Source organism: Betta splendens, chromosome 7 (assembly GCF_900634795.4).
Source record: "Betta splendens chromosome 7, fBetSpl5.4, whole genome shotgun sequence".
Taxonomy (NCBI): domain Eukaryota; kingdom Metazoa; phylum Chordata; class Actinopteri; order Anabantiformes; family Osphronemidae; genus Betta; species Betta splendens.
The window spans coordinates 5,466,243-5,489,994 of record NC_040887.2 but is presented as its reverse complement, the minus strand read 5'-3'; the positions used below and the strand labels follow the sequence as shown (position 1 = coordinate 5,489,994).

Below are 23,752 nucleotides of genomic sequence, written 5' to 3'. Positions count from 1 at the left end.
TGTCCCAGCTGTCACTCGACTGGACTCTACAATTTTTTCCCCAAGGATTCACTGGGTCAACAGGTCGTCATTGATGCACTTCCTATGAGTCAATAAGTGGTTGGAACACCCAGGTAAATGGCCCCCTGGAGATCAGTATTTACTGGTGCAGGTCTGCAGCCTGCTCCACGAGGAGCTGAATCTCAACCACAGAGCAGAATAATGTACAGCAGCTGTGCTGAGTTGACTTACGTGAGTTTCGATACCTTTTATTTGTGATACACTGTGTGCATTTAAAATAATCTAACAAATCATAAATTATTCTATAAAAAGTTATAAAATCAATATGGATTCATGCTGACTAATGCTCCAGTATTGTATAAGTGTGGCTGGTCCACAGATCTATTTCATTTTCACCATCATCCATCATCAATGGAACAGGTAATTGTTCGGTCATTTTTCATGTTGTGTCTCTTCCTAGAGAAATATATTGCTGTATGGACAAATTAATGTCCCATCATCATCGTGATCATTTCCCACATCTGACCAGGAGCTCATAAATCTCAAAGCAATGTATAAAAGGGCCTCTCAGACTGTGACTCACTACAAATACTCCAGGACAGACAGTCCAATAATTCCCTACGGGCCTCACTTTGCTTCATCTCGCTCAGCATCTCCCCATCGCTCACATGTCTTTGCTAAAGAGAACACCTGTCAATGTATGTATAGCAATAAACTCAACAGTTTTAAACATGTCCATATGTATCAATGTCATATTGATGCCGTCCTCCTGTGAGACAAACACCATATGGCAGCCAATGTAAAACCCCTGTAGTCTCAGCAATCTGGGAAACTGTACAGAATGTAAAACAGTCCTGCACACCTACAATGAAATACAATGAAATGAACCAACACAGGCTTCAGTACAGCAGTGAGCAGATGCCACAGTGACGTTTTGTTTAACAACATGCAGGCAAATTACGTGTGTATTTCAGAAGCAAGGAGGCGCAATAACAATTTGTAATATGCAACCGTGTCGCATACAGTACTGTATATGAATATAAGCGTTCCACTTAAAACAACAGGACAAGAGGTGGCTTGATGATGAACAGTGCAGCTCAGCGTCCCGTATCATTTAGCTTCTGTATATTTCTGTGTCTTTTCAAGGGGAATAATAACAAACCACTATGCATGCAAAAAGAAAAGACTAGCACCCACAAAATATTACCCAAAGGCAATAAAAGGAGGAGCAGAAGGAAATGGTATTCTTCTAGAAAATGTGACTCTGCAGTCTGCCCACAAAGCTAATGCAAATGAAATAATAAAAAAAGAAACGGTATCACTTTCCCCCACTTCAATACAATAGAATATTTTAAGGAGAAACTATTAAACCTTAATAAGCTCTCCACACAAAAGAAACCAGACACTGCCCATTACACGGACAATCGCACTGCAGATTTAATTTAAAAGAAACATTTCAACGTGTAATGAAAGGCATGTAAATTTTTCATTAGTCTCTCACAATCAGAGCGGTGTGTAGGTTTTGGTTTAAATAACCTCTGAAGATACTGTACATCTGCCCCAGTTCAAGGTGAATGAAAACTAACCAGTCAGAAGGTGTTGAAAAGAAACAGATTTTTTACCCCTCACCTAAAAAACAAATCACAGTAAATTCATCATGTTAGTAATTACCTCTCAGAAAGGGAGAATTAAAGCAAACACGTGTGACGGGTGCAGAAATCTAAAATATCAAATTTGGTTCTAGGATCAGATTTATACAGCCTGCCGCTCGGGCTCCTGCCCTTACACTATTTCTCATCATCCCACTGAATGGCAACATTGGCAGGCATTCAGCTTTAGCTTTTTTTTTTCCTTGATGGGATTTTATACATTTGCATGAGTCGAAGAAAAGTCGCCTCCTTCACCCAGCTAGAACAGATGCTAAATCAAAACCAAGCAGCCCATGGGATTGAGTTTATTCTGTGCCAAATCCCAGGAATCGGAACTTCTGGGCATCCCTTTGCTTTAGAGCACTGTAATAACTGGGTAACAATGGGTTAATATGGCATTAGAGTGATATAATAAGTGGGATAAGACCTAAGCAATACTATGACTATTTAATATACCACAGTAATAAGGTACCGTCATAAAAAAACCTGACTGCCCCGTGTTGCTTGGCAAAAGTGCTTGTCTCGTATAATTAGGGGACACATGACTGACTCATTCTCAGCTCCCACTGCCTATTTATGGTCCCACTGAGGCAGGTACTTTTGTTTCTAAGGAGGTTAAACTAATTATTCTCCTCTTTATTTGCTATAGCGTGATGAATGTCCAGTACAGAAAAGGCTCCAACCATAAAGACTGCTCAGGATTCAGGATGAAAAGCTTTTCGATTTCAACTGACCAAATCAGCAGCTACGACTTCTGAACTAGTTAAGCACTGAGAGTGCGGTGTTTCATTTTCCATGGACACAGTTAATCTTTGCCATCATGAATCAGCAGCATGCTCAGTGTGTCTATGTCCCCACTGCCAGCTCTGGTAATCTTACTTATTTCCCTCATCAGTCTGTCATACAATCTGCTGCAGAACGAGAATCTGTTAAATGCAATATCTCCCTTCTTTTCTTACTTGATAAATATAATTATTTATAAGTGGAAGGACTTTACAGAACGATATTATGGCTTTACTGTGGCATCAGTGTCACCTCATCGCTTCCACAGCTGGGGGCCAGCATGATGATCATCGTCTTGACTGCAGTCAAGTCCGATTGCGTCCAGTGAACTAGACAGAAGGTTCCCTCTTATTTAAACATAATGATCAAACTAAAATAAAGTAGTCCAATGCTTGAAACTAGACCTGAAATATTTTATGTGAACAGTAATGAAGCCAGAATATGATGGTTTTACCTTTGCAATTTATTTTTTGCAGTGGTGTCATTTGATTTCGATTGATTTGATTGCAGGTGTGCAGTAAAAACAGTCTTTATTCTTATACAACATGCCCTAGAGCCTGGATCATAAAGGAACCAATGGAGACTTTGCTATTTTCTGAAAAAGTCAGTGGAAATTATTTTGGTCAGGGTGTTATGGGCCATTAAACCCAACACAGTCTGTAACAAGCAGCTCTTTTGTTGATCTTGGCTTTTGTTTGTTTTTTTAATTACTTTGCTCTGGCCCTGGTGCCTGATGGCTGGAAAAGCTAAAAGAAGAACGATTTGTGCCAGTGCTTCAGTATGACTTGGTGAGAGCAGCAAGCACCAAATCAGCCCTGGCTAAGTGTCAAACTGCTCCCTCTGAAAATAGACAGCACAGACTCAGCTGCGCGTACGGGTCCAATATTCGTACTTGCAGACTAGTTGCAAGACCTTCTCCCAACATCCTCCCAATTTATGACAAAATCTCACACGTCCCCACCTGCTGCTGCTACTGTGCACCGTGAGAGCGCTGCCTGCACCTGCACCGCCATACAACTGCACCTTCTCTGCATACACACAAGCACGGTTTGTACCACTGCCACCTATGCCGAGTAAGAAATAGAAGGCAAAAGAAATACATACTCTAGGAACTTTCACAATTGATGGAAAGAAGAGCTCCCTTTTTTACAGAGTTTTAAAGGAAAGGGGCTCATGCAAATCCAGCCAGGTGGAGGTTTCTGTGGAGCAGATGGAGGATCACTGTGAACCACCATACAGATACAGATACGAGCAAACATAAAAAGGTGGTGCACAGTTAAGCACTGTGGGACTGAGACGAAAGTAATAATATAAAAATATTATCAAATAATATCAAATAAAAACTAAGATCAAGTCTTTTGTGATTATCATAGTTTTTCCATTTTCTGTTTGCTGGTTTCTATGCAGTGTTTTTAGGCTGCTAAACCTGAGATGGTGAGTCGTCACCTTTTTGTTCTGCCAATGGCTTCACACCTTCATGAAAAATACACACGTGAATCGAATCAAAAATCTATGTTGCAAATGTTGTTTAAGAAAGGAAATGTATTCAATATAAAAATAAATCAAGGACAAACTGTTCTAGTGAGGTGCAATGAAACTATACTGTATTTTAATGACAGGGTTCCTTTAAGGTTAGACGTCTCAAATGGATGTGGACTTTGAGTAGATGTAACCTGACTTGTTACCTTTAATTGGCAGCTTATTTAAAAAGAAGTTCTTGGAGTATATACTGTACAGTGTACTGTCTCACAAGACTCAGCCTTTTCTGAAGTATGAAACATGTACAAGAACCTCAACAAGTACGGTTCCCACTGAGAAGCAACTTTGGGAGAATTGAAAGAGTACTTACCGTTTAGAGAAGGATTAAGTACGATTGACCCCATCCACATTTCCTACATAGTAACTGTCAGATTTTGTCTCATGAGAATTTAAATAAATAGGAGCCTCCAATGTGAGAACTCAAAGAAAACATTAGAGAGACAGGCACAGAGGCAGCAGCAGCTCTTTCATACAGATTTGAAAGACCTCGAGAGAAAATATCAAAACACAGATGCTGGAGAGATTTTCTTTCATACTGTACATTTCATGTTTTTTAAAAAAACGCTATGATCCAAGGGTGTTTTCAAGATAATAGGCCTCGTCATTAGCCCTGCATGCAGTGAAACCATACAAAAGAGCTGCTTTCAACAGCCCTGAATGCCTGTAAACATAATGCCCCAATCCACATGAAGGGTCACAGTAATTAATGGGCACTTCTCCTTAATTGTACGCTACCACTGTTCATTTAACATGATGGATAAAAAACTGTTGAGCTTTAAATTTATTTCATAAATATTATCAATTAAACCATAAATCTTAAATGTTTGTCTTCTATTTTGTAAATCTTTTTTTCTTCTACACTTATTTTGGAACAACGTCTATGATGTTCCCTGGAAGGAGTCTTTCCCAGGTGAGCTATCCATACAGTAAATACAATATGTTTACCACATTGCTACAGAATCGACGGTTCACCTTATGCAGAACCACTTCAGTTTGGTGTAGTAGCTGATTGAAACATTCTAACCTGAAAAACACATTATTCCAGAACACTGCATTATATTTCACTTTCAGTAAGAAAGCAGGAGGCCCCAAAAACTAGGACTAATAAAAAAATGCTGTACATCTGGATCAACACAACATTCATATTTGTTACCTTATTGTTTTTTCTGGTTCTCGTCTGGGATGTGTTTATGTTACTTTGTGTGTGTGCACTTTACTCTACTGTATGTGCAGCTTCAGTGTGTGTGTCCATTAGTGTGTGCTGAGAAGAGACCAACAGGACAGATCTGGGACACTCAGCCATCAGTAGCAAAGCAGATAAAAACCAAAACCAGGGCAGCCACTGATCCAGTGAGAAACATTTCCATATGTGGCAGGTTGTCCTCCCTTAATTAAGCTCTCAGATGTTATGCATATTTTATCATGGTGATTCATATTCATTTACACTGTAGCTGCGGTTGTGGACACAATCACCTCCTTTGGGTCCACACTCAAGTTAAGTGGAACATTCCAGGCCACTCACTAACTAAAGTCGATAACAGAAAGAAAAATGTGCATGGGTGCTTGTACTGCAATGGGCAGCAAGGGAGATGGGAAAGTCAAAGAAGCCAAAGTAATGCATTTAAATCCACTGTATTAAATCTCCCAAAATGATTCTCTACATAATTTCCATGCATTAGTCACAGCAGGAACTTGTGCACAGTACAATGCCTGTAACACTAACAGTCACGCATTGGCTGTGGCAACTTCAACATCTCCAGCCACTGATTTATTAATACTAAATGTCTGTACAGTGAAAGTACTTACTGCAGGAGTACTGTAAAGATACTCATCCTAAAATAGATGAATTTAAGAAAGATCTAAATGTAAGACAGACTGTGCAATGAATGAGGGGTTTTTTTCAAAACCTCCAAATTTGTGGTTACAATGCTGGAAAATCTAAATTTTTTTAAGGGCATACAGTATGCTGTGCATTTACAACATCAGTGAGAAACTAACAGGCAGACAAACACTGGACTCACCCTCCTTTAATGTAATCCAGGAAGGTGTGCTCTGACTCCACGTTGAATGACAACAAGGACACCTGGGAAAATAAAACCGATTGGGTGATGTTTGTTAATTAAGAAAAGCAGAATCTCACAATCTACACATTAGCACTCACCTCTGAAGTAACCAAATGATTTACATGCAGAATGATTTGGACACCTGGGAAGTTAGTTTTGCATTCACTGGCAACATCGGTGTGGCTGCACACTGATTGATGATCAGTGAAATGGATAACCAGCCACAGATTTTAATTAAAGTCACAGCATACACCGACACCAGCCAAAGTACTGAGGCAGTAACAAAGCTACAGTTCAGTATATATTCGGTGCAGACAAGAACTCTATTATGCATTCGTATGAACCTGGATATTCATAATCTTTGAGGTCACAAGAATGTTTTCCCCTCTAGTTAAATTCACTGTCTGGATCAAAAGCCTCGAAAGTGAGAATGGAAGAAAAACTTAACAGAGCTAAACTACTTCATTCAACCCACTTAGAGAGAACTTCCTGAATAATACAAAAGCGAAGGTGTGCAAAGGTGCGAGTGCACCAGGCGGTGAGCTCTTATCCTGAAACTCAGCCTCACCGTCCCAGAGTTGACGTATCTCTTTTTCTTTATTTTCTTCTTGGCATTCACCACCTGGTAGAAGCAAGAACAGAAAGACATTGTAATGTGAACTCGCAGCACAATTCTTCTTACTCACCCGTGGGCAAGTCATAGCAACACCTTTGTTCTCCTATTCCATGTCTGTAGGGCTAATGGAGCGTAGGGACTGAATCCAATAGTGGGAATGAGATGGCATTGATCATGCCTCACAGGTCAAGACACACATTATTCAGAGTAATTTTTTATACAACCGGTTCTGGGCTACACATTTTACAAGCACATTAAACAGCTCGGAAACGGTGGAACAGGTGTCCCATGTCTCTAAATGGTGGACTCCAGTGCACACACAGACCCAAACAGCCACGTGAGACCGGTGGCTGGTTAAAAACGTACTGCTCAAAAATGCTGGAAAGAATATACAAAAATACATTACATCCCTATAAAATACTCCTCACAACGTAGAAGAACACATCCAGTCATTATACAGAATTATTTAATCGATTCCATTGTTCTTTTATCATTACACAAGCTTAAGATTACAAAAAGATACAAATACATAAATTCATAGGATATTAGCAGGGCAAGCTTATACAGAAGGAAATCATTTCTCCCACATGTACGCGGTAGTAAGTCATCAAGGTCAACTATCTTAACCACTGATTCAATGGGTTTTGTGCACAAACATAAAACACAAGCCTGGAGGAAGCTGCTGCATAATGAGGTAAAAGCCTCGCTCGTTCTTCCTTTCTGCAGCCTCCGCTCCTCCATTCTGCTTCTATGCTTTCTAGAGCAGCTCCTCAAACACAGATGATGCCTTATAGCACTGCAGCCACCACTCAGTCACACTAGGTTCACGTTACGTCAAGCACACATCGCCCCCAATTACACCAGCCTCTGTTAGTATTAGCCTGCTGTCATCTCAGCTCACAGACCTAATGTTTGCAGGCCTTGTGCACGTCAGGTTGAGTACACAGAAATCTGCTAAGAATCAAACACTGCAGCCTGTGACCTATTCAAATTCATCATTTGTCAACAGTGGACAGCGTCATGTATCTTTTGGCCAAAGCCTAAAACTGACTGAAGGGCACCAACCTGGCACAATCTGCACGAGGGAACTGCTGTGTGTCACATTCTAAAAACGCCACAGAAAGGTTTGGTAAAGGGCAATAGATGCACCTTTGTTCTGTGATGTCAGCAGTGTAAAAGGGCAACGCTGCATGTCAGTCACTCATCCCTCCTTACTCACCTCTGCTGCTCTCTGTTCACCGCACCTTCCACCGTCTACCCAGCCTCGTCACTGGCCCCATTTTTTTCCTTAAGCTAACTGCATGACTAATTCAGAGGCTAACATAACATGGCAAGTGTTTTAATGAGCAGAGACCGATGGGAGCCTCCCAGCGCCTCGCAGTAATACCCAGGCTGACTCCCCCGCGGGCCATCCAAAAAAACTCCACTCAGCATAGTGCTGTTGCTTTGCCATTTATATTCTCACCACAGAAGCTCCATTCCTCATCTGGTTTGCTGCACCACTTAACCTCTTCCATGCTTAATACCTGGTAGGTCAAGAAGAGACAAAGGAGGCTCGCTGGTAATCTCAAATGGCCACAACACTGTTCAAATAACCAAGGCTTGGAGAGTCCTCGTGTCATTAATCTTTGAACAGCAAGACCTTGCCTAACCCAAAGGAACACTGCTTTGCTCTCACACAAGAACCCAGAAATTAAGCTTGGGTTTGTTTTGATGCCCCAGCAGGATAACCTTGTTCAGAGATCAGTCATTATTAGTGCACACACAGCTCTGTCTGGCTTCAGTATGTTTTGTGTGCCTCAAACACATTACATTAGCTGTGGCTGCACAGATGTACTGCACCTGCAGAATTAGATGGGAGATCAACACAGCTATAGAGATTCTAGAGGTAGTTTAAAGAGAAGCTGTTGAATGACCTTAAAGGAGCATTCTCTGAAACACACGCTGCAATAACGATCACGGTTTTACAAGCGGCTCTACTTGGAGGGAAGACGGACAAGGTGATAACATTATCCACTGTCTTGTCTCTACTCACCTCGTAGACATTTAACTGGCTGTAACCCCGACACAGGTCTTTGTAGCTGGTGGTGAATTCACCAATGAAGTCATGGCTGGAGGACACAAACAATAAACTGCATCATAATCCGTTCATTTCACCGTTACTTGGTCACAAAAATGAAAAAAACGTAAATGAAGTTTTAGCAAACATAATTTTTTATGTCTTTAATGAACACGCTGATAAAAAAAAAAACATAAACTTAAAAAGTTCTTTGCATATATTTTCAGCATTTTGCTTTGGATTTGTCTTATTATTATTCCTGTACCTTCCGTCTCTGTCCCAGTCATACACTTCCACTTTGATCGTCCTGTAAAACACGATAAAGGACAGGAAAAGTGTTGAACATATGAGTATCTTTGCTCTTTAAATCAGTTGATAAATTAGAGGGAAATTTCACAAAGAATATTTAAACACACAGAACAAACAAAGCGTTAAAAATGCACTTTCTGAGAATAACACCTTTCCCTCTTTAAAGCTGCATACAATGTCTGGGTCATCGTCAAAATGTGACAAAAGTTCAGTCTAGGACCAAAACATTATTAAGTCAAAAATTCTGAAATGCGCGGGTAAACAGTAATCAAAAGGTTTTAATTAATTGTTTACCAGTGAGACCGTGTTTGTCACAGAAAGAAACTTGCCAACACTCATTCCTCCACACGTACCAAATATAGAAAACAAACCTCTTGAGGGGGAGCATATTTTAGCATATATTCTGAAAAGTTAAAATGCAAGAAACCAAGACGGCCTGAGAGAATTAACTGCAGATGAGAAAAGTTCTTCTCTGAACTGAAGGAAAGATAAGGTGCTGTCATTAAAGTGTCACTGAATCCGGGAGGAGGCAGGTGATGGAGGGCTGCGCCACCATCCTGACCTGAACCAATACCGTCTAAACTTAACGTATATCCACACCTTAAAATACTTTGCTTTTGTGTAATTTACAGTACTCGATCATGTATTAAACGTAATTAAAAGTAAGAAAACTATCAAAACCTATTTGCACCCTGGGCTGACAATTCCCAGTTACGTGTCAGCCACCATCAATTGTCTTTAGTGTCAATTTGTTCCTTCTAATAAAATAAATAATAGAATATAATACAGTCACAATGAACCTGGAGAGCAACTGTAGTTCGGCTTCTACATTCACTGCATGTCAGGGTGGAAATTGAAGAGATTTTCCCTTTCTGCCATTATATGTTATTAAAGCTGGTTTCTAATCCTTTGACTAAGAAGGTTGAAACATGACTGAGGAGAGTGATCAATAGATTTATTCCTGAGATTTCAATATAGGGAATTCTAAGAGCCAAACATTATGCCACTGTCCTTCACCCTGCTTCGACCGTACACGGTGTCTTTAGGGTCCTGACAGAGGAGGATGTGAAGTTGTTTGAGAAATTAAAATTGCAGTTTTTGATGATGCAAATAAAAAACCCGAAATGTAGTTCTTTTTTGACAAATGCAGAGATTACTGCCCGTTTGATAGTTTCAGTGAGTGCAGAATAGGTTTTAGAAATTGAGGATGTCAAAAAACACAGAAGCAATCTGTACTGCAGACATTTCACCTAAAAAGTCAGGAGGTTCTTAATCACCGTGTTCTCACAATCACAGGGTGTCTTCCATGCTTCCACTATTTGACCCAATTAGTTTCTCCAGGCAGGTCAGCAGTGACAGAATCGAAGTAAAGAACCTTTGCTGACACCCTGTGTGGTGAGAGTGAGCTTTGACGTGTTCTTTGATGACTTCTGCATTTTCTCAAGGCTGTCTGGTTTTCTACTCTTTCATGGTTTGGCACTCATAAACAACACACAGCGAGGCTGCACTGTTGTTCCAGCCACCTGTCAGCACCGATAGAAGCACAGGTATAGCCATTCTTGCTCTCCCCTCCTGCTTTATCTGTCTTTCCTCTTGTTTATTTTTCTGCCAAAACTTCTTCCTGCTCCTGAGGTGTCCCTCGAGGCTTTTTGCTCTGAAAAGATTCAGATAAGATAGGAGATGCCACTGAAGCAGCCAATCAGAAAGTGGATATGCACTGAAAGGCTCTCGCTGGTTGTGGGCGGATCAATGAACAGCCAGGCAAGGTATCATGTAGTAAGAGGCAGGCCTGCAATGATTCTCTATTTCAGCAGATAAAGTAACAATAGAAAATCAATAGTGTCTAAAATTGATGCACCAAACCCATTTTTAAAAAATCCACCAGACACTGAAACTCTGCGTGGTTTTGATTCCCACAGAAAAAAAATAATCACACTTCATCCTAGTGTGTTTGTGTGTGTGCAGAAGACTTTATTGTTCATCATCAGTCATCCTACCTGGAATAGTCTCCATTGCAGAGCGCCCTGACAGGGATGGAGAATGGCTGCCACACAGGGTTCAGCGTGTTCTTTACCACTTCAGTCTTGTGGCAAATTGTGAACCTAAAGATGCAAAATCAATACGGGTTCTAGATCTCACATCTCTAAAGGGGAATATCTTGCTCTGATATCACATTCGATAAAGTCATCAATTTTCTCTCTTTTCTCTGTGAGTCCCCGCTCATTCCGCCTGCTTTTGAGAGGCAGAAACAAGACACAAACTCACGTGCCGTCCTCGTTGCTTCTGTAGAAGACCATGAAAGGGTCGGATTTTCCAAAGAAGTCTTTCTTATCCAGCTTGTTGGCACAGAACTGCATCGTAGCATAATCCTACAGAAAGAGAGAAAGTCGGGAAAATGAGAACACAGAAAACTAAAGGACATTGTGAATCCATGCTCTTGCCTCTCTTTGCTGCCCGTTGTTTGTTTATACATGCTGTGTGCCAAGTTATAAAAGCACTGAAGCACCAAATAAAAGCAAAGTGCTGACTGAATTCTAATAAGAGCGGAGAGAAACCAGCCAGTGGGCTCCAGTTTCCAAAACCTGCAAATGCATTCATTACCATTTCTTTATTATGCAATTCCTCATAACAACAGTGAAAGGAAAGAGGGGTATCAAAAAAAAAATACTTTGTTGTGCTGAATATCATCATAGTAACAGTGTAAGAGACCTATGCAATGGCACAGTAAGTGATTCTAAAACCCTGCATATGGGTGGGGGGGTGCGAGTAGCTAATGATACATTCGAAAGGCTGGTATTACCATAATTATACACATTTAGGCAGCAATTCAATGTGCACTGCCATTACAAGGACAATGAACATGCTCCATAATGCTTCTGGTTCCAGATAGCTTCCCTGTGGTCAAGGTATAAAGCTGTGTATAAAATTGAGGCTGCATATTGGGGGCAGGAAAGGCACAGCCACATCAGAGAAGTGTGCTTCCCCCCAACAAAAAAATCCTCTTTGCACCTAAACATACTACAGTACGTGTGCAAGTCACCTGTCTTATCGTCACATCGTATAGGAGATTTGAAGATGAGGACTTTGGGGCCGTCTTGGCCCAGCTCAGCTCCCAGGCTTTTAGATTCTAAAGTGCATCTATTAGACGTGGATCCGCACAGTGCTGACAGAGCCTCTATCGACTGCTTTGACCCACATCAGTGCACTCTGCACTGACTCTCAATACCCTCATCACGTCACTTGACACTATGGCTTGGACACATATGCAGTATACTGTATGTAAAACACAACCAATGTCTGTAACATAGAAAGACAAAATAAACATCATCCCCAAATGGAGTCAGGGAAATTAATTTCAGATAATTGAACAAATAGAAGGTTAGGTTTCCATCTGAAAGCGTTCCGCCTCTTTGTTAAAACAAAAACAAACAGGACAGTTGGTCATAGCTAAATGGGCTGCTGTGCAGCTGCTTTCAATTCAGATATTACCTGTGTTTCGTTGCGGTGCTGAATATAGATGCAGATTATGTTAATGGAAAACTGTTATTTGTCAAATGTGTGTATTTGGATAAATTGTATTCATCCACTGTGCAGTTAATTCCTGAAGTGCATCAGGTCAGGTTCCTAGAATGGTTAGTTTTATGCATTTGGAAAAAAGAGGACTAGCTTAGCGTCGTGATAAAATCCCTTAAAAATAGAACCTTCCTATAACGGTCCGGCTAAGCCCCGACACACTCTACAATTACACTATCATGGCAATACAATGCCTTAAGCCTTCATTTGGCACAGATAACACTAACCCACTTTGGTGCCTAGCAGTGTTCTCTCATTAAGTGAGGAAAAAGCCAGAACATTTATTCCAGCCACTGAGGTTTAGAAGCAGCGGGGGAATACTGAGTGCAGTCCACATCCTTCTTCCCATGTCTCTGCTCAACCAAGATATCGCTGCATGGGATAAGTGGCAGCGCAATGCACACGGTCACTTACAGAAAGTGGAACTCTGCTTTGAAAGGAATGTGAAGCAAAGCAGTTGAAGCGTGATTCACATTACATAAGCTTATGGGATCCGTGCAAACCATAGAGAATTAACTGATGAACCATGAGCCAGGGGAATACAGACACACCACGATTCCTTTGTACTGTATGTATTATAAGCAGAAACAGAGTACAACCACGATATGCATTATATTCTCTAGTTGGAGCATCGTAGCGCTGGGTTTGGGTTTATTCATGATTCATATGATTATGTAAATAACCTAAAATAATTAATTCGCACTGCTGGAGCTGCTGCTGGACCCCTGAAAAGGAGCCGGCTGCTGCTCAGCAAGTTATACAGTATGCGACAGACATAACAGAAGCTTTTTATGCATCTACAGTAAATAGTGTTTGGTGTCTAATGACACCTGGTGATTCCATACGGAAGGCGAATGCCAACCTGTCCCTTAGATAACAGTTCCTGCAATTGGATCTGGCGGTTTCAGTCCCCAAAGAAAAAGTTGGCGTGTTTGCCTCAGGCATAGCAGCAACTGTGCTGCCTCCATTTGTGGTCACAGGTGAATTGTAGAATAAACATGATCCAGATGGTTAGTCGCATTTCCAAACTGCTGTAATTCAGGGTTGTGGGACTGAAAGCAGTGTTGTCAAAACAGAGGCATTTTCACAGATGATCCAAACTGCAGCAGTGCTTCTCTAGCAAAAAGGATGTCACACCACTGTTCATATCTTTATACTTGCTATTAAAGACCGCCTGCATCAGGTTCAAGGTTCTGACATTGACCACTGAGAGAGTGAACCTTGTGTCTCACTCTGCCTTCTGCTAAGCAAAGGCACCCGGTGAACCCTCAACCACAGGACAAAGGAGCCCGAGCCGAGTCCACAGCTCCATCATCCTGCTATGGAGGTACAAGCCAGTGAATGCTGCACACCAGCTCAAAAGGGAATTTATCTGCAACTTCCTGTGCACACGACAGCTCTGCATCTTCCTGATCCAGCACCTACAGTTCCTCTGACATAACAATCGTTTCCTCTGCTGTCGCTTCCTGACTTACAACACCAATTCTTGTGTGCATTAAACCGCTGAGGTGAGATGTGTCCGACATATTATGGGTAAATTCTATGTAAACAAAGCGGGTGTGGGGTGACATGTCATGCCTGTGTCTCCATAATTGAGCCTGTGAGAAAAGAAATGGTCATTTGTATCAGTAATGATCATTTGCATTTATATTACAAAATCGCTTCCTGAAGTGGTGCTCTGCACTGATGATGGCGAGTCCTATCATCGAAGATCCAATGCACCTGATGACTCACAGCAGCCCTTCAATGACTGTGAGCACAGACACCTCAATCCGGCAGATCCTTTTCTGTAATGGTTATCATGGCAGTTTTATTATCACCGTGCTATATCTGTCTCACTCTAGCAGGAGTCTGTTTATTTGTCACAAAATGAATGACGCCGTTTGGAACACTTCTGAGTATTCTCAAAGTAGCCTACTCTCATTTCTCTCAACATGCTTAAGCTTTGAGGCATTAGATGTTTACATGTACCAGGACATTGTGAAATGTTCATTTATACAGTAGTTGATGCACAGTGGCTCGGTTTATAGCCTCTGAGGGAGGCCAGTTGTTCTGGCCAATAAGTCTTTCTAGTTTCATTCCCCACAGTAGCAGCGCTATTTGATTATTTACTATCTTCATTTACCAGTGCACAGAGAACGCCAATGGGCATTAGTGGACACAGATTAGTAGTGCGGACTCATGGATTAACATGCCACACACAAGGGGAAAAGGCTGTTTTAGTGATTGGAATGAACGCGAGACCATTAAACAGCCATTGAGCTCATACAGGGCGCTTCGAACACAATTTGCAAATTACAAATAAGAAACGCACAGTGACACGACCTACCCTCCAGCTCTTAAAGGGATAGCTATGATACAATAGATCCTATTACAGTCAACGCTATTAAATGACCAACTTCACATTGTCAGGCTTGTAAAAATCCCTCACAACATGTGCTGTTACTCCATAGTGTGTTACGTTTGGCTTCAGAAAGGCATGCTCTATTCTATTAATTAAATAAACAAAAGGCCCATTTCAAGATAGATAAGTGAACCTTGAAGCTATTATAGTAAACAGCTAAATATACTATACTTGTCAAAACTTTTTTGGCTTACCCTGCAGTTTCCCAGCTCCTCAGCTGACAAGATAATGGTCCCACATTTCTTCCCAGGTATACCACTGTGAAAAACAGAATACATATCATTTACTTGGCGGCACAAATGGCATTAGAGCCCACTGTGCTGCATTTACCAAAACCAAAGGTCACATGTCAATAATGGTGAAATTAAAGCATCACAAGAAAAGCAGATGCTACAGCCAACGTTTTTAAATTTGTACCATATCCCACAGGCCTTGAATAGTTTCCACCAGAGGATTCCACACACACAAATAATAATTATTATAGCTGTGTATTCATGATCCTTATTCTGCAGACATTTTTTAGATTTCAGGCTGACATGTAATGAGCACATTGTTTTGCTGTAAGTGAATCAAAACCGAGTTTTATATACTGCATCTCAGGTTTCAGTACAACGTAGAAAACTGCAGATACACAGAAATCATTTGATCCCTATTTGCCACCGACATCCTGAGACTTTAAAGCTCCTCAGCTATCCAGCTGAATACTGTCGACTCAAACCCCGTCAGATCATCAAGACGTATCCCAGCAAGAGCGGGTTCTTGTTTCTGTGTTTCTGTACCTCACCTCTTCAAGCACCGCAGCTTGCAAATCCAATGGTACCAACAAAACAGCTCTGCAGGTTTGTCCTGAATGTTGAAACTGATTTTTGAAAATGAGCAAAATTGTATTTTCACATTTAAATCTTGCCAAAGTTCAGCATTGACTGAAGCTGTGAAAGGAAGGCAGTGCCTGTTCCTTCCATCAGATTATCTACAGTACCTCCCCATCATACAGCAGCCCTGACACTGAGTCATATGCGCATAAAGAAAGAAATTACATGGAAGTCCTGGTGTGGGATTAGTTGAGATCCATCATTAAAAGGTCAACCATGCTGCATATCCTAATCAAGCTGTGACAGTGGAGCTGACGTGCAGTAATACTAAATTTCATACCACTAAAGAGAAGCAGATTTTGACTAAAGTACCAGGAACTTATATTATTAACAAAGATAGTAACAAGCACAAGGCTGTTGAGGCTGCATGCCAGGGGGCCTATGAAGAGACGATGTGGCTTTCTGGCTATTGTTAGAGACAAGACATACTGTATAAGGTCTTTACTGGCTTCTAAGTACATAGTGTAATGCTCCAAAGCCACTGTATCCCCTCATATCAACACTGATCAATACTGTACTGTACCTTCATATAAATCCACAAATCATCAGATTTGTCACATTCACCAGTATGTGAAGGAGAAACAACAGTCTCAGTCTCTAATGCGGCAAAATGTAAAACGAAGAGCTTTTAGAGGGCAGGCAAATTTCATTCTCAGGCTCTGTCTTTAAGAACCACAGAGACCGAACTCAAGGTGAATTAACTGTCCTTGAATTATTGATGTTGCCACCCTGCAGTATGATGATGCCGCAAAGAGCAAGTAAGCTACTCACCGATGAGACCGGGAAACCCTGCACAGCACACAGGTCAAGTTCCCCCCCCCCGGGCATGATAATGACCAATGCTTCTTTCAATCTGGGAAATGAGACTAGTGATTGGTAAAATACCATCTGCAGACACATTAAGATGCATTGCCTGCTCTAATCTGTTCTGCTCAGACGAGAAGGAAGTGCCAAAAGGGCAATGGTCTTTTAAATAAGGCATGCATTATTGAGTGCAGTACTTTCCCCGACAATGACTAGTTAACTTCAAGAGCAAGCAAGCACTGAATTGATAAATACAGTCCTTGTCATTTACTGTATCTGCGGCACAACAGTTTCATTTTACTGCCCCATTTGACATTTTTCTGCTGCTTTAACAGTTCCTGTACTGTGATGTGAATGCTGGTGATATAACATGTCCTGCATCAGGGGCCTCATTCATTCAGCACTCATTCACTGACAGTTTCTCAGTGGGAAAACGCTTTGATGATGAAATTATGTGAAATGTGCTGCTGAAGACCTCCTTCCATCTGCAGTCAGACTAGTGTGAGAAGCTGAGGAGCATTATTCATGTGACCATGGAAATGTGGCATACAGTATTTGTTTACACTGATTTTGATGCCGCCCAAAAATGTTCAAATTCCGCTGACATTCAAGCAATTTGTATGTTTCGGAATTCAAGCAGCCCCCAGCTCAACCATGTACAGTGAGCACAACAATGTGACAGCTGCTGTTTTCACAAAAGGTGTTAATGACACTTTAATACAAAAATGATATTAGGACTTCCAGAATAAAATAGATAGTGAGGATGGATTGACTAGATACTAGATGCTAAGTAGATACAACACTTAACACCTCTATCAATTCTGTGTTAATTGTATAGTCACTTAGGCTTTGCTTGGCACCCACCAGACATGTTACCATATGGTCCTGACCAAGCCCAAGTCAAACCATGATGAGTATTGATGTTGCCTGCAAAGCTCAGCGGGCCTCATATTTACAGTCAGAGTCGCACTGTGTCACTGGAGCTACAGTACCGCCTCCTTTCACCCTTTGGGTAAAAACGGAGAGGATGAAATAAAACAGAAACAAACAGAGTTGAACTGTGACTTGTAGGGCTCCCCTTTAGCCAGAAATGAGTGAGGAAGAGCTGCTGTCATGCTCTGAGCTCAGGGTGAAACTGAAAGTTAGGCACAGTCGTCTTGACAGATCCCCTGTTTGATCAAGCGAATGGAAAGAGATCAAGCAGCATATTTCAGTATTGCTACAATTACTTGGCCAAAGATTCTGATACCACTGTTGTTCAGAATACAAATGAGAATACCGGGATCTATTTTCTGAGCGAGAGCACATTTGAGTCATTTATTCCACCAAAAAACAAGTATTCACGATCATCGTGCGTGACAGTTTATATTATGGATAGTTGGGCTCAATGTATGGCCTATCTAGAAGCCGTTGCTGTCACGAAATGATGATCCACAATGTCGGCATTCTCCATTACCTTTCAGTGCGAATGTGGGGTGGATGGAGGTTGGTAAGATTAAAGTCCGAAGAGGGAGAAGGAAGCAATTGCTGATGCCGTTCACATTAGGTCATTAGGATGAGGAATGGTCTTGATATTTAACAACGCTGCAACGTGTCATGCATATGAGAGTGGGTAGAGGTTATCTGCTCAACAATGGGAGTAAGAAAGAAAATTATTTTTTCACAGAGCTGCTATTAGAGGGAGGGTCCAGTATTATCCTACTAAAAGGACTGCAGTGTTATCAAAGAAGAGTTATTTTGCAATTTCACATATAACTAAGACATTATTTGCAAAGTGAACTGCCAGCAGAAGAAATGGATCAAGAGAGAGGATCATTTTTACCATAAATAAGAACAAATGTACTGAAAATGTCCAGGTCAGTAACTCCAGGGAATCCAGTAGACCAGGGAACTGGGGTAATAAACAAATCAGACTAGTCTGAGGTGTGTCAAGGACCAACATCGATGAACAGATAATCAGGCTTTGTGCCAGTGTAAACGGCAGTGGGCAGACCACAGTAGGACAGATTACAACAGAAGCCAAGGTTGCCAAAACTCTGTGTGGGTTTAATGGGATTATTCCACTAATCCCCTTGATCTTCATACACAGATAAACAGCTATAATCCCTCACCTCACCAGGATTAAAAAGAGAGGATGAAAAGTGCACCAGCTAATTCAAAGGACACCAGGGCCCATCTTTTAAAGTTAAATTAAACAAAGAGTCTTTGTTTAAAGAGGTGGCTAAAGGCAACCCGTGCTAAGAACTTATACAGTACGTTAGAATAAGCACAAACCAAGTAAGTAGGGCAGAAAATGAGGCTTCAAACATCAGAAGGCTGCACCAAACATCTAAGAGGCAACAAGGTGCAAGCGAGTAAATCTTTACCTAAATGTATGCATGTACCTATAAACTAAACCTTTGACGAATTGTTTAAATGATAATAAAATATGTGCATGTGAATAAATATGCAATAAATAAAAATCTGGGCTTTTATCATTAGAGAAAAACGGCAGCTACTAGAGCTCCAACGAGACGCTTTTTGTACAGCCCTTAAATGTCGACCACTCCGTTTTATTACACTTGTGTGTTGCAATCTGTTTGTACTGTTGTTGCTGTTCTTTGCCCTTACAGCTGACTTGCAGGCTTTCACCGCACAATACTCAGCCCATAATGTGCCTCGTTGGTTTTACAGCATGTGATTAACAAATGTCAGAAGCACTGTGATTTGAGTCTTGACCTGACCAGTGTTCAACAGTTCACATTGTATGTTAGTATACTATTGTATATTATAGTTTGTCCCCTTTGTCTTTTGGCACACAGCCAAGCTCACGCACACGTCTACATATGGTTTCACGACTACCTACGTAGATCGTCGCACTGCCTTATCACTGTAACAATGTTTGTTTTATTGAGAGTTAAAATCAATGAGGCATTCATCAACCAACTGCAAGCTAAAAAAACACTTGCATCTCTAAAAGGACACAATAAGCCCATTCCCTCTGTCCCCAAGCAAGAGCAGAACATCCCTCTCTATCAGAGGCCAAACAGGCGCCCGAGGCAGGTTTTTGTGCACATGATGTAAGCCACATTGTATTCCACTTCCCCACTGCACACGGGCAACATCAGATCACAGCTCATTCCCCTCTCGCTTCCCACTGCTCATTCACAAGACCACGGCACTTTGTGGGGAGCGGCTAATGGAATTCGTATCCATTACGAGTTGGGGGTCGCCCTGGCCGCTTCTGTTGTGATTACTGCTGGATATAAATTGCAATCAGTGTGCCGACAGTTTGTTTTCAGCAGACGAATAGATTAACTAAGTCAGAAAGTTGGGGGCAGAGTGCTTGTTCAAAGGCTCTCAATGCTTTCTCACCTTTACAGTGGGTGACAGCCCATTGCTTTCACCTAAATGATAAGTGCAAAACACAACGGTAAGTTGTATTCGTCTGTTGTCTTTGTTCCCAAATCTTTAATTACTGCCATATTCACAGAGTCTAAACAAGACTGTACTAAACATACATCATATCAAATCAACGATTTCTCTTCATGCAAATACATTTTTTGTTTGGCAACAAAGTCAGTGTTCCGAGGTCCAAGTGTATTTCTGAAAAGGACGTGCTGGGCTTCTAGGAGGAGCCCGTTGCCCCTTCTGGTGCCATATCAGGACCTAAAAACCCTGTTTCATTGGACGTTTTGTTTCTTGTACAATCAGCATGGCAGAGTTTTCCACATCTAAACAGAAATACAGATGGAAAAGGACCCCTGTTAGTTCTCTGCCTTAGGGACTAAATTTGCATTTAGCAAAGCAGCAGAATGCTCTAATTATGTGTAATGTCCCAAGCCAGTGGATGTTTATTACTGCAAGTCATCTAAAACACCTCACCTCCCCATTAGGTCCTACAGGCAGAGATGGGCCTAAATTGGACATAAAACATTGTACCGCTCTCTATCTGTACCAAAAGTACTGAGCTTAAGGATTCTTAGCTTCACCACAAATTGAACTTCTCTCACTCCCACTCGTTATTTACATGTACAACATAAGGTTTTTTTTTATCTCAGAGGGACTACCGCTGTGTAGCCCTGAGTCAGTCAGCTAACACATTAACCAACAACTTTAAAGGTACTGTGAGTCTCTGAAGTTAAGATGAGACAAGCAAAGCTTCAGTTTTTTTTTTTTTCAAGTGAATGTCTGATGAGTCACAACTGTGCTGCTTGACACAGTAGTTTGGTATCTTGTAAGCAAGACACTGTGTAGCATACATTAAACAATTTTATATAAAATTACAGAAAGTTAATATTTAATGTTGAGTGGTGCTGAAGATTAACTATATTTCATCTCAGTCCTGTATGGTATGTACTGCTTTGTATATATTGCACAGTAGATGTGTATTCACATTTACATGCTGAAGCAACATCCAGACAACAGCAATAAGAAAATTATCTGATTTAAATTTAGACTTGTTTTGGTACCAATATGACTTGTTCAATAAAAACATGGTTTATTTGATAAGATAATAAATATTCTTAATTTTCAAACATCATTGTCAATCATCACTGTTGACTGTGTATCTCTGAACATCTGCGCTGCTTTAAACGATTATCGCATGTACAGAAGTCAACACGTCAATCAAAGTCTAATCTTGAGAAATTACTGCTGATTGTTTTAACTTAATGTTCCCTGAGGCCCCGAGACGGAGCTGACTGTGACGGAGCTGCAGCACCGTGGAGTCATTTGGAGCATCGGCCCAACAATTATTTCTTCTCAACACTGGCTTTATTGATGCTGGCAGCATGAGCATGAATAAAGCAGCAGAACAAAGCGAGCTGAGCCCAGCAAACACATGTCCAGACGTCAAACTAGTATAATTATTACCGCCATACAGGCTTGAACACAGGTATGACTTATTACACAAGGTACAACATAAATTAACACACCAGAGAAGGGTTGAAAGCAGAGAAAAAAAGCAGAAAGGCTCTGCATTTAATGACATGATTTGGATCAAATACTTTTAAATCTGGCATGTTTTAATCAAATTATGACTATCAAAACATGCAAAATAATTCAAATAAAAACATTTTTAACTACACTTTGATCTTCTTGAGTTTTATCTTTTTTTAGTTCTACCCCTGGGCTCACTTAAATCAGATTTCTGCGTGGCTTTGAAGTTCTGCATACAGAAAACCCCAACGTATGCAGCTTTAAGTCATATGGCCAGATTTAACTGCACAGTATACAGTGTGACATATTTTATAGGACATTGCTCTACACCAAGTGAAAGATACTGTCACACTGATAACAGAACAAAAGCCATAAAATCTATATTTTATTACTCATGCTTTTTAGCACAGCATGAATTTCAACTAGTTTCTATATAAATTTAGCAAATTGCAGTTATAGCGGCCAAACTTTATGTTTCACTACAAAAATAACCGTCAGCTCATTATCTGGATGGGCGCTCATAGGGCACATGCTGTACAGTAGCGGCACTGATTGCTGGAAAAAGTTAAAAAGATGGCTATGACTGACATATTTCAGTCATAGCACAACGCGAGCAGCTTGTTGCATTTGGAGCCGAGTCTCCACAGACCAAGCAACGTGTCTGTGCTTATTTTAATACTGTGGCTAATTGGCGCATATTATTTTATGAATTTCTTCAAATCAGCCTCCCCCCATGGCTACCGTACGTATACCCAGAATATCAATGAGAGTCCTTGGATACTTTACTTTACAGTTCATTTTCAGCATCAAGCATTCAGGGGGAGGAACAGTCACAGTAGGCTAATGGGTTTGCCATGCTAATATGAATTCTATTATCAATTATTGTGTTACTGATACAAGCACATTATAATTCCTTCCCACAGGCTAGATTACCGTGAAAGCTGTGCCACAGCTACTGTAACATGCCATCCCACATACATCAGTGACCAATAACCTTGACACATGCCTCTCATTAAAACCACATCATAAACAGGAGGCTTTGTACCACTTTCTCAGTTCAGTGCCTCTTTGCTGACATTTCTTCCGCTGGCATACATTCCTGCCATAATACAGGCTCATGGGACAGACCATACATTTCATCTGACCTGTTATTCTCCCAAAGACATACATGTCTGTGGGAATTTGCTGTGAAGCGGATGCATGAATATTGCATTTGTCCTAGGAGCACAGCAAATATGAATTCAGATGTGACTGAGGGACAATATTGAACATATCAGGCTATGTTTCCAATTACATGAAGGGGAAGGGAGACCGTGAGCACAATGAGGGTAAAATGAACACAACATGAACACACTTTTCACTTAGTACAGTAGTAGTACTATATGCAAACAGATCTGTAAGTACAGTGCTGAAATTGGAATAAACGTGTTGGTGTACAGATGATAAGAGTTAAAAAAAGAGAAGTGTTGCTTTTACTTTAACAGGTACTCGCAAACCAACTTAATAATGTCTGTATGTTTAATTCATTTATTTATTTAAATAGGATATGAATTAATGTTAATAGTAATATGAATTATTTAAATTTGCATTTATATGTCTAAAGTACAGTTAGTGAGTTTGTTTGTTAAACCATTTTAACCACCACATAACAAAAACCTTTTCCACTTGTTAGTTAATAATTTAGAGAGGACTACAGTATGTATGACATATAGCATATGGTTTAGAAGGTCAGCACTTAAACACTGATTGTTTATTGTGTGTAAACACATAATGTGTTTACACACAATAAACACATTATTTCCTTCTGAGATGCCAAAGATGGAAATGCATAACAGGTGAATGATATAACGTAGAAAAACATTTTAATCTCACAATAATAATAATAATAAAATTAACGATAATAATAATCCTACACAAAATATGCAACAAAAAACAATTAAAGCAACTAAATGAAATTATAACTGTCTGAAAATCATGTAGTATTTAATTTAGCTTTACTGTATGTTGAGACTGATTAACTTGTACAGTGTTCTCACAAGTACTGTACATCAGTACACATTTGTGTTCGCAAGATGGAGGATGAAACAGAAGGACGGGGGAAGGGAAAATGGAACAAAAAGAAACAGAAAACACAATGAGGAGAAAAGGGGGTCATGCTCGA

General features: G+C 40.6%; 1 protein-coding gene across 5 annotated transcripts in view; it reads right to left on the bottom strand.

Annotated features, from left to right (window-relative positions):
- cpne5a (copine Va) overlaps nucleotides 1-23,752 on the bottom strand; it is a 52,545-nt gene that overhangs the window by 11,206 nt on the left and 17,587 nt on the right. For all 5 annotated transcript variants that reach the window (XM_029157088.3, XM_029157086.3, XM_029157087.3 and 2 more), the window contains 7 exons: nucleotides 15,190-15,253; nucleotides 11,284-11,387; nucleotides 11,016-11,120; nucleotides 8,975-9,016; nucleotides 8,686-8,761; nucleotides 6,603-6,656; nucleotides 5,993-6,054 (listed from right to left, as the gene is read on the bottom strand). In XM_029157088.3, the coding sequence (XP_029012921.1) occupies nucleotides 5,993-6,054; nucleotides 6,603-6,656; nucleotides 8,686-8,761; nucleotides 8,975-9,016; nucleotides 11,016-11,120; nucleotides 11,284-11,387; nucleotides 15,190-15,253 (507 nt within the window). The remainder of the gene's footprint in view (nucleotides 1-5,992; nucleotides 6,055-6,602; nucleotides 6,657-8,685; nucleotides 8,762-8,974; nucleotides 9,017-11,015; nucleotides 11,121-11,283; nucleotides 11,388-15,189; nucleotides 15,254-23,752) is intronic.